This window comes from Cebus imitator, unplaced genomic scaffold (assembly GCF_001604975.1).
Source record: "Cebus imitator isolate Cc_AM_T3 unplaced genomic scaffold, Cebus_imitator-1.0 Scaffold23, whole genome shotgun sequence".
NCBI lineage: Eukaryota > Metazoa > Chordata > Mammalia > Primates > Cebidae > Cebus > Cebus imitator.
In genome coordinates, this window is record NW_016107338.1 from 1,051,638 (window position 1) to 1,064,159 (window position 12,522).

A 12,522-nucleotide genomic window follows, 5' to 3' on the forward strand; every position below is an offset into this window, starting at 1 on the left:
ATATATATATAAAGTTTTAAGCCTTTGCAAGCCTGATTTTGCTATTTGTGTTTCTTCTGATTATTGTTTTTATACTTTGTTTCCTTGTGTGTTTTATGATTTTTGATACTTAAGTTCCAGTTCAGAGGAGTATTATTTGTGAGAATTCCTAGAAGTATGGGTTAAGGTATGTTTCTCTGGAGAAGATTTGCTTTTGCTTAAGTCAGTTATTTGAGGGTATTAACAACCATGCTGGGGCTACTTTAAAAATAAATTGTCAGTTGAGATTTCTCAGACCACATAGTATTAATAGGCTGAGTATAGACCTCCTTTCTGTGAGAAGGCTGGCATGTGATTTCAAATTATCGGGAATTTTCTGCTTCCCTCACTCAGAGCCAACACCAGATAGGCAAGTTTACTTGCAGTCTCCCTTTATGGGGAAGTATTTTTCTATTTTATCTTTCACTAAGAATGTATCCTTGGGTATCTTGGCTTCATTCATTTAAAGACCTCTGATTTGACTCCCCACTGTGTGTGGACAATAAGCCATGTCTCTTTTTCTCTATATGGCTATAAAATAGAAGCATTAGATCAGAGGTGATTAGAGTGATTAGGCTAGAGGTGGTTAGAGTGATTAGGAGTTTGATAGTAGAAAGGCTTTTCATATGTATCCAGTCTTCCATACTGTTCACGGAACTTCATCCTATTTTGCCTGCTTTGTTCATTATTATGTTTTAGAATGGAAACTATTCTCATGCCTTTCATCCATCCTCTTTCATGGACTTAATTGCTTATAGAGTTAAAGAGTTTTAAATTGTGGTCACTTCATTTTTGGCATGGGGTATCAGCAAATAACCACTTATGGGTGAAATTGGACCAGGAGTTGAATGTGGTGGTGTTGGGTCTAGTGCTTTCTCAGAAAATTAGAAAAAGTGTGTGTGTGTGTGTGTGTGTGTTTGTGTGTGTATAAGTATGTGTGTGTGAGGTGTGTGTCACCCACATATATAGTATATATACTGTATATAATACGTGCATTTATATACATAGTATACACAACATAAACATTTACAAATGAGGTTACTCACATTTATTAGAGTTTGATTCAGAGATTCTAGAAAACTTGCATGGTCTATTTTGTTAAGTCCACATTAAATATACATGCGTTAAGTGGATCATGACTATTCACTGCAGTGTTTCTACCATACTAGTGTTAACCATTATTAGTTTGTCTTTCTCTGTTAATAGCTTAATGATACCTATCATCAGAACCATAATGATAATTTTAAGTGTGAAGACCAAATGTTCAATTACTCTTTTTTTTTTCTCTTAGTAGAATCATGTTTCAATAGTTAATACACAGTCTCTTAATATTTACATGTCTCTTCAGAGTAATTAATTAAATATTTAGAATGGTACAAAAGTAATTGTGGTTTTGCCATTACTTTTAATTTTTGCCATTAAATGTAATAGCAAAACCACAATTACTTTTGCACCACCCTACTACTTAATATCTTTTGTAAAGAATCTGGAAGAGTTTTATCAACATGCCCTAGATTCAGACTCAGTGTGGTGGTGATAGATACTAAGTAAACTGGTCATTTCATTTAGCTCCAACATTTTGTGTTTAAGTGTTAAACTTAACACTCTGAATTCCATGCAGTGAAACGAGAGCTAACCTACCAAGTATATTATAACTCCTAACCAACTGTATTAGTACTCTGCTTTCAGCAGTTTTCTAGGTTAGATTCAATGAGCATCACCAGTCTGTAGAGGTGCTTTTTAAATGTCTTATCTTATAATTAGCAGCAACATTCATGATCCAACTCCTATATGCCAGATTTCATGACTACTATTGAAAGATGCAGGTGAAATAAAATATTTTTGCACTTAATACAAATAGATACAAAGAACAAAGTGAAGCACTGACAATCGTATTTTGCCTTTATAGCTTCAGTTACTGATGGTGATTACTTGTTCTAACAGTGTGACGTTATCATAGTAGCAGTTATGGCAGTCTCTATGTTCTTAATTTGGAGTTCCCTTGCTTTCATTAGTTTATTTCCTAATAGTCTGTTGTTGATTTGACTGATGTTTTGTGACAGTTTCCCCTTCTCTACTTTCCTGTGGTATTTAACCAAAACCAGGTTTTAGTGGGCCCTTTGGCTAGGTGTCAGTTGAAACTGCTCTATCCTGTTTTTATTCCTCTGAAAATAGCCATCATTGGGGTTTCCTTCCTGCCTTGAGAGAGATCCACATCATAGCATTCTTTTGGTTATATGGGCTATCTTCATGTGAAGCCAGTTGGATACCTTGGTATCTGCAGAACTGGAAAAGGATTTAAATGTATTTGATCAGCAGTACAAACATATTTGGGTATAGTGTTCAGCTTAGAATTCATTAACTAGCATATGTTTCTCTTGTCATTGATGATGATCTGATTGATCTACTTCATCTTTATGTGCCCAGAGCATCCAGATTACAATACTAAGGTTAGAATTAAACTGATAGACAAACTGAAGTAAGGAGAAGGGACTTTAAACTTCTTTTGACCTCCTGCAGTTTCTCTTTCAACATCATGCACAAATCTGTTTTTCTACTTTATTTTTAACTTTTCAAATAAACAAAAATACTAATGATGCTTTTATGGAGCTTAATGAGAAGAAAATGTCTGAGCACTAAAACCGTGACAGAAGTTTAAAAACATATATATGAAAAAGAAAAGACCAGAATAAACTCTGGATTTTTTTCCTTGGATTAATCAAAACCAAAACCAAAATGTTCAGTTCACTGTGTATTGAAGTTCTCCTTGGATCTGAAAACATCTCAACAGAAATGCTTTGTAACATGGGATACACTTTTGCATTCATCTCTTAAACAACTAGAAATCCTAATCAGTTAGTGTCCTACCTTTCCTTTTCTTTCTCCATCTTCATCAGATATGAAGGACCTCCTCTGTGCCAGGCTCTGTGCCAGGAGGTGGAGATAAAATGGGTAAAATATGTTCACTGTCCACAGGAAGATTAGCATTCTAATATCAGGAGATTGGCAAGTGAATGGACAATCAGATAAAGTTTAATAAATTTCTGAAGATGATAATCACAGAAGAGGAGCACATAACTGAGTCTGTATGATTAGGGAAGGTTTCCCAGAGAAGGTACCAGCTGAAAATTGAGGGGAAAATGAGAGTTACTCTTAACTAAACTAGAAGCAAAGGGAGAAGAATGGCCTAGATCCAGGGAACAAGATTACTTTGCATTGTGTAGGCTCTGACTTGCTATTGGTTGTTTCTTTGATTTGTTTGCTACCTTTGCAGACTGAACAATGTGCCGTCATTTAGGATACTTTCCTTTGCAAGTGGCAGAATATCAAGGGAAAGTGTCTTAAACAGTAGGAAATTTATTAAGTTATATAACATGATGTTTGGAGATAGGGCTGTTTCAGGTTCGCATCAGTATCAAAAGACCCAAGTGTTTTTCATCTTCCCCTTTGCCATTCTAAGATTTTTTGGCAATATCTTCTTCATTTTCAGAGTAGTTACTGCATCCCTAAACATTATGCTTTCACAGGACAATGTGTAAAGCAGGAAAAGCAGTTTCTTTTCCTGAATGCTTCAGGAAAGAAAACCTTCTTTTGGACCCTCATTGTCAGATTTTCCTTCTCATTAGTGAGATGAGTGTGTCATGTGACCATACATTAACTGGTCATTGACAAAGAGAATGCAATTACCATGATTGGTTTACAGACCAATGAATATCCCTGTGGTAGAATAGAAATATCAGAATGAATTGGGACTCTTCCAGTAGGAGGAAGAAGAGAATAATTGTGTAGGCACAACTAATAGGCAGCTTACTCATCTTGAAGTAGAAGTTTGTCTCTCTCTTTTTAAACCACTTAGCTTTGTGCTGGGCTTCATACTGCATTAGCTTTTTCGAACTGTGTTTTCTTTGGGGGTCAGGCCTAATTGTATCATAACAAGCAATGTAATTTTGATTAAGGCATTTAACTTGCGTTGGCCTCAGTTTTCTTGAGTATACAATGAGAGCTTTGTATTCCATCTCTAAGACCTCTTTCAACTAACATTTTGGGGCCCCATGTGACTTGCTTGCTTTCTTTGTTCTAAGAGATAGACTGATGCACTAGAGAGGACATTTTCTAGCTATGTGAAGTTGGCAAGTTACTTCATCTTCTTAGATTACAGATTTCTCATTTATAAAATGGGAATAATGACTAATTTATAAGGTGCATTGGATTTAAATGAAATAACATAATGCTTATAACATTATTTTTCCCCCCTCTTTGACAAGCAAATTTGAGTTAATGTAGACTCTAAGCAAGTGATATAATCCTGTAGTGGTTTGGTACAGGGGAATGGTAAATATTTTTTCATGTAGAATTAAATGCTATTTTATAAATTACGATCTCTTAATATGCACATGAAATTTAGGTGGGATATGGATATAGTATCATTATCATATTTAGAACTATATGTCAGATAGTTATACTAGGATAAATAATTTACTTTTTGCAAAAACTTGTGGTTTATTTGGGGGGTTTTGGAAACCAGACTGCACAGGGCAGCATTTATTTAGTTGAGTCAGAATTTAGAGTATAAAAAGTTTTGTTAATTTCCATGCATTTATTCTTGTTTGCCTTTTGCTAACTACTACTAGAATATTATTGAGATTTTCAGAAATAATTAAACTAGTGCTGCAGTTTATTCCGTAGATTGTTTTGTTTGACTGCAACATAACCTGGACATGTCAAAAACCTATGCCTTTGTTCTCAGGGTCCTGCTTACTAATAGTGATGGAAATTTAAACATTACAGTACTTTACATATAATCTAGTAGTCAGCTATAAGTCTCTGACCAACAGATATTACGGAATATAGTTTTTAGATTTTTAAGCAGTCCTGTTTACTTGTAAGGCAACATCATTTCGAGGAATGTTAGAAAGGGGCCATCACTAGATGGCAGTCTTTCTCTACCTTAAGGTATTTGTTAAAAGGAAAAAAAAGGCACAGTTTGTTCAACTGCAATGTTGACTACCAATATTAGATTAGCTTCAGTAGTAGATTTCTGACCTTTTCAGTGTTTATGTCTTGTTTATTTTTGTTTTTAGCCTTTTATAGCTGATGGATACATTGGTAGTTAAATATGCTTGAAATGCTGATTCATGGTGAACTATTAGGTAGTGATCAGTTCATAATTACCTTTTCCTTTGGTAGACAATTTGAAGAAAAACCTTTAAATTAGTGGTTTTTAACTGCTTCGATAACCAGATGGAAACTATGGGAAACTTTTCTCCTAATTATGCTTATATGTACATCTGCCTGTGTATAGAAAATCCACATAGGATCTGGGAATCATGGATTTCCTGAAACATATGCATAGAACACAAAGTCTCTTAAACATAGTCTATAAGCCCTGTTTCAAATATGGTTGTTTTATATTTTATTATTATTATTATTATTATTTAATTCTCAAAATACTCTGGGGATCCACTGCAAACCTTTCATGTTATTCTGCATTATAATTAAAGAGAATATGACAGTCATAATGGTCCTAAGATAGGAGTAACAGATGGTGAGTAGTGATAAGGAGGTAGAAACTTTATTAACTTGTAGTGCTTTTGTTTTGCTTTTTAAAGAGATAGGGTCTCATTATGTTGACCAGGCTGGTTTTGAGCATCTGGCCTCAAGCAATTCCTCTATCTTGGCTTCCCACTACCCCCGGCCCATTAACTTGTTTTGAACTACTGCCTATTTATACTATTCTGCAAATGTAAGATCTTAGCATTATTAAGTAAATTTGAAAGTGGAGGTGAATTGTAGATACTTAAAGCTAAGCTAGTACTTTTAAGAGAATTGTAATTGATTGCTTTCTATTTTCTAAATGAGAAAGCTGAGGGTCAGAGAGATTAACTGGATTGGCCAAAGACTTATAGCAAGCTAATTACAGTGCTAAGATGAAGGCTACATAGTCAGGCAGCTAAAATACACATTTCCTTTCTTAGGTTTTTGATTTTTTTTTTTTAATGGGAAGATCAGAGAGCCTAGGAAGGCATTATTAATATAAGTTCTGAATTTCTTTAGAGATTGTCTTTTGTGATGTTAATGTAGATCTCTAGAGTGAAGAAATGAAAAGAAGTTTTACCCAGTAGAAGGAACTACACTTGCCACCTAACTTAGAAGTATTACTGAGTCAGGGTGTACTGAATTTGAAACCAAGAGGTTGTCTAATATTGAATAGTATGTCAGCTTTTGCAGTTTATATTGAGGAGTTTTCTGTGATTCTTCCCGGTCTCCAAGTGTCAAGGTAAATGAGTATGCTTACATGGAAACATTTCTTTTCCTTTTCTTTTGAAAAGGGGAAAAGTTAAGCTTATTTGAGATTACTTGAAATGTCAATGGTAGATTCTGTGAGGTATTCTAAACAGCTTTTTCAGGCAAGTGGTTATTCTACAGTTTTCCTTCTTGTCAAAGCAGGGATTGTTTATAATTTATTTGACAATCTCCCATTATTTCAAAGGAAGGAGAATGAATCCAGATTGCCCTGCCTTTTCTGAAGTGAGTGTTCAGAATCTTGACTGGAAGCCAAACACATACAGTCATATGTTGCTTAGCAGAGAGGATATGTTCTGAAAAATGTGTCATTAGGTAATTTTGTTGTTGTGTGAACATCATAGAATGTACTTATTACACAAGCCTAGGTGGTATGTAGCCTACTACACACCAAGGCTGTATGGTATAGCCTATTGCTACTAGGCTGCAAACTTGTATGGTATGTTGCTGTACTTAATACTGTAGGCAATTATAACATACTGGTATTTGTATATCTAGATATAGAAAAGGTAATGTGTTGCAGTACAACATTACAAAGGCTATGACTTCACTACATAATACATTGGGACCACCATTGTATATGTGGTCCATCGTTTGGTTCACCTATGGTTACTGCTGAGTTTTGGGTGGTATAACTGATCTCCTGAGGGGAGTGTGGTTTCTGATCCATAGGATCAGGGTAGTGATCCAGTACCCAGAAAGGATTATAGAACCAGGAAACATTGGCAATGAGCAAATGGGTATTTCTTGAACAAATGTCAGCAATCAAAGAGTCCTTAGAGATGGTGTTAGTCATTCTTTAGTCAATAAATGTTTATTGTCTACTCCTTGTCTGGCACTGTTATAGAGGTACAGCAGTGAATATGGAAGACAAAATTCTTGCCCTTGAGCTTATAATCTAGTTGAGGTGGGTTGTGGGGAGGCAGAGATAAACAACATATCATGGATGATGAGGAGGAAGAGATTGTTCAAAGGTATAGGGGATTAACATTATTAGTATAAGAACTGCAAAAACAAAATTCTTGAGGCAGATGCTTTAAAAAAAGTCAGGATAGCTGGAACATAGAGGATGGAAAGGAATTTGGGTGGGAACTAGAGAGAGGAGAGAAATTAGGTTAGAGAGATAATGTGAGGTTAGATTATGTAGGGCCTTACAGGCAATGATAAAGATTCAAGATTTTTATTCTTTTATAAAGTTAAGCCATTGGAAAGATGTAAGCAGGGGGATAACATCTGAATTATTGCTTTAAAGTGATCATTTTCATTACTGTGTGGAGTGTCTGTTATGGGGCAAGGGGTGGAGTAGATGGAAAGTGAGGAATGGAGACTGTCAGGAAGCTGTTGCATTGGTCCAGTGTGGAGATAATATAGATTTAGACTTGTGTTTTAGTGGAAATGGTGGAACATGGTAAATTTTAAGACATGTTTCAGAGGTTGAGTTGTCAGGACTTTTTAATGTATTGGATAGGGTATATGATGGAAAGAGAGAGAGAGATTAGGAGTCAATCCTAGATTTTTGGCTTGGGCAACTGTATAGTGCTGTTAGCTGTAATAGGGTGGGTAGATGTTTGGGAAGTTTAAGGAGGAAAAGGTATGGGAGTGGAGATAGGTTAGTAATAAATTTTTTTTTCCTGTGTAAATACTGAGATGGCTTTAAAAAACCCAATTGTAGTTAAATAGTAGCTGGATATTTGAATCTAGTGCTCAGGGAAATGCTCTGAATTATAGGTATAGATTAAGAAATCAGCACTATGTGGATGATATTTTAAATCCATGGAATTAGAAGGCTTTGCTTGATGAGAGCGCATAGGTACAGAATAGAAGAGGTCTTAGGAATGCTTAGGAATGTAGTAGAGGAGGAGCTAAGAATGGAGCTTGAGAAGGCACATCAGTAGAGGTTAAGAAAGATGTTAGTGTGGTATCATTGAAGTACAGGAGAGAGTGTTTAAAGGGAGAAAATATGAAACCATATTAAATGCTGCTATTAGGTGGAGTGAAATGAATACTTTAGTGAGGTAAAGAAGTGAGGAAGTGGAAGGGAGTTTTCCTGGGAAGGGGAGAGGGATGTGTAGTTAAGAGCAGTTTTTAAAAAGTCGTGTATAGACTGTGCGTGGTGGCTCATGCTTGTGATCTCAGCACTTTGGGAGGCAAAGGTGTGAGGACTGTCCAAGCCAGGAGTTCAAGATCAATCTGGCCAACATATTGAGACTTCATCTTTTATTAAAAAATAAAAACAATTATGTTTAAATAAAAGTTATGTTTATATATCCATGAGAATCATCTAAGAGAGAGGGAAAAATATATGATACAGAGGAGGGATAAAAGGGAAAACTTGCAGGAATAAAATTCTTGAGACAACAAGAGGGACTGAATTACAGATAAGAGCTAGGAACACTTCTTTTATCATTACCAGAGGGTGGGGAGTAGGAGTTACAGATGTAAAGTAGACTGATTGATTTTAATGGGGGAAGAGGAGGTAGTTCTCTGTGTCTATTTTTTTTCTGTAAAGTATATAGTCAGATCAGCAGCTGAGAGTGAAGGTATGAACATTTGACGGGAGGACAAGGTAAGGTTCCCACGCATATATATAGTAAAGAATGCAAAGTGGTTTTTCTGTGATGTGAGATGGGGGATAGTTGTAGTAGGATTATCCAGTGATATTGACTGCCTAATTTAGATTTGTAGTTACATGGCTATCCTGAGTCTAGCCAGCACAGCTGTATGTTTTTTTCTCCAGCTGCGTTCAACTTCTTGAATATAGTCATGGAACAATCGGATAGCTGAATTTAACTAAAATTGAGCTTTTCTAGACTAGTTAAAATTGAGAAAGAAAGGGACAAGGGAGTTGTAATTCAGTCCTTTAATTTTGTGATGAATACTGTCAGGCACTCAAATATTTTGGAATGAATAAGAAAGCAAAATTTTGGATTTTCCTTAAAAATCTCATTTAACAACGAGGTACTGTTAATATACAATTGGGTTATCTTGTGGCTTATGTGCCCTTAATATCTAAAAAACAAATTTGCTTCTGGGTTTGTAATTCTGTTTCTCCTTCTTAGAAGTAACTGTGGTATAATCTTCATGCTGTTTTTTTTTCAAAGGTCTGTCTATGATGGTGAGGAACATGGACGTTTCATGGAGAAGCTTGAAACTCGTATCCGTAATCATGACCGAGAAATTGAGAAAATGTGCAACTTTCATTACCAGGGCTTTGTGGACTCTATAACTGAACTGCTAAAAGTGAGAGGAGAAGCCCAGAAACTCAAAGTAAGAAGGCTCTAAGAGACACTGTTTCTCTGTCCTGTGTTGGAATTTTGACTAGGATTAAAGGATTAAGGATTATAACACAGATCACATATTTGTAGTGAAGATTTTTATACAGTTTGAAAGGAATTTATACTGAAATGCAGATTCTTGAGATTATGGCTTTTTAGCTTAAAAGAATACACTTTTAAAGTTATATTTTAATTGGGATAACTACATGTGGACCGGAGCTGATCAGTAGCTGATTCTTTTAAACAGAAACTCAGTTTGGCTCTTCATGTTTCTGTTTCCTTGGTGGATAAAAGCTATCACTGTAGAATGACAGGATGTCAAGGCATTGCTATAAAATTCTTTGTAGCATGCCACCTAGGCCAAGAGAAAAACCAGTGGTTGTTGTAGAGGGTCTTCTACCAAAGAATGAAGGTTATTTCTTGATGTGACAGATTAAGGTTCAGTAAGGAGGCTAGGCACATGGCCTGGACCCTGGCATAGCAAAGTCACTTATCTTAGATAACTCACTTTGCTTGTTGATCTTAAATCTAACTAACTTCACTAAGCTCTTCTGTTATTTCTAATGATCTATATGTAATTTGAATTTTCTATGTAAACACTCCTCATATGATCTGTAATAATAGTTTTATTTTCTTCTTTCAAGTACTTATGCTTTTAATTCTTTTTTTTATTGAAATTTGAATTAAAATCCTAAAAGGATTTACCTTGGCATGGGGTTAACTTGACAGTGAGTGTAAAATTCATTTTAAAAATACATTGATAAGAAAGCAAAGAAACAATTTTACTGAGGGGCAAAGTGGGCAGTCCGACATTATATTGTATTCTAAAGCTATAATAATTTAAAAATTCAATTGATTGTAGAACATGACCTAAATCACTATGAAGCTACCAAATTTCTTATTTAGCATGAATTTTTGTCTTTTGCTGATAAATATTAATATGTTTGATTATGTGCTGCTATCCTAGTCCCCTTTGGGTCGGGGTATTATGTAATATACAATAAAAAGAAATTATGGTACACCTATTTCAAAGAGTAATAAACTTCAGTATAGTATAGAGGATATTTACCATGGGAAAGTATAAGAGGTGTTTGCTTAATGTATAAAGCTGATTAAAAACTATAAACAGTTTTTTCTTTTTATAAATGAAATGCACATACTTTACATGCAAATAAATAAGCATTAAAGAAGATTGAAAGACTGTATAACAAAATGGGTTATCAATAATCCCTTGATAATAAATAATATTAATGTTTTCATTCTTGTGCCTTATACCTCAGCCTCCTAAGTAGCTAGGACTACAGGTGTGTACCACCATGCTTGACCTATTTTTGTAGTTTTAGTAGAAAAGGGGTTTCGCCATGTTGGCCAGGCTGGTCTCGAACTCCTGTCCTCAAGTTATCTGCCCATCTCAGCCTCCCAAAGTGTTGGTATTACAGGCATGAGCCACCATGCCTGGCCATATTAAAGAATCTCAATAGTGCTTCCTTCTATTTATTGGTCCATACATTTATAATTCTTAAATTTTGTTGGCTGATCAGCCTCAGCTGGACAAAAGTATCTGAAATGCTTTTCTTTGTATTTTAAGTTTCCTGCAGTTTCAACTGACAATTTTAACACTTCATTGGAAAACTCAGTGTTAAAGTGTACACATTAAAACAAAATTTCCGTTCAGTATAGGAAAATGATAAGTTGAAATCCATGTTAAAAAAATGAGGAAGACCTAAAACGAAGGAGATGGTGAAGAAGGGGCAGACTGCAGAGATGCTTATGAAATACAGTATCTCATCTATCTGGAGTAGAGCCCATGACTCTCAGGTTTCTGGTTTGGGTGACAAATTGAGTATTAACTACCAAGTAGTTGGTAGTTCTAGTCATTCATATGGGGAATGAAATGGAGTGGGCCAGAATCTCATGACCAGTTTGAATCCTCTCCCTAAAAAATGTATCCATGCATGAGAACATGAGAGTAAAAATTGAGAGCAATTTCTTATGACTTCATAGAGAAACCCATAGAGTGATTCCTCTAGGGCATGCTTTCCAACCCTTTTCTTGTCACAGAATACATAAAAAGTGATATTTGAATGGCAGGCACCTAAGAATAAACTAGAGGGGTTTTGGGAGAATCTGGGGCTTGTTTAAAAAAAAAAAACTTTACATTTTCTTTGTGTATTATAATAAGAATAAAATACAAAATATTAGGATATATTACCAATATATAAAAATGTTCTAAACAAATATTTTCGTCATTTTAAAATGAGAAACTTGAACTTGATACAACGAAATAACCTTTTTTTTGGGACAGAGTCTTAGAGCTCCGTTGCCTAGGCTGGAGTGCAGTGGCACGATCTTGGCTCACTGCAACCTCTGCCTCCCAGGTTAAAGCAATTCTCCTGCCTCAGCCTCCTAAATACAGGTGTGCCACCATGCCCGGCTAATTTTTGTATTTTTAGTAGAGTGGGGGTTTTGCCATGTTAAACAGGCTGGTCTGGAACTCCTCAGCCTGGGAGTTCCGCCTACCTCAGCCTTTCAAAATTCTGGGCTTACAGGCATGAGCCACTGCACCCGGCCTGATAACTTTTTAAATAATTTAGTTTTCTGCTTAAAATGACTACATGCCATGCAAATATAATCAAGACTTTAAAAATGATAACCTCTTTGAATTTCTCATAGACACTATTCAAGAGAACCTCTTCTTATATGTAGATGATACAAAACATTGTTATTTCTGTATCTATTAAAAAAGTGATCCCCTGAAATTATACTAAAGAATTTAAAAAAAAAATTTTTTTGAGACAGAGTCTCACTCTGTCACCTGGGCTGGAGTGCAGTGGCACAATCTTGGCTCATAGCAACGTCTGCCTCCTGGTTTCAAGCTATTCTTGTGCCTCGTGCCTCAGCCTCCCAAGTAGCTAGGACTACAGGT

The 12,522-nt window shown here is 35.5% G+C and overlaps 1 protein-coding gene across 6 annotated transcripts in view; it reads left to right on the forward strand.

The window, feature by feature from the left end:
• Positions 1–12,522, forward strand: part of EXOC6B (exocyst complex component 6B) — a 663,192-nt gene that overhangs the window by 75,489 nt on the left and 575,181 nt on the right. For all 6 annotated transcript variants that reach the window (XM_017521918.1, XM_017521917.2, XM_037736122.1 and 3 more), the window contains exon 2: positions 9,423–9,588. In XM_017521918.1, the coding sequence (XP_017377407.1) occupies positions 9,423–9,588 (166 nt within the window). The remainder of the gene's footprint in view (positions 1–9,422; positions 9,589–12,522) is intronic.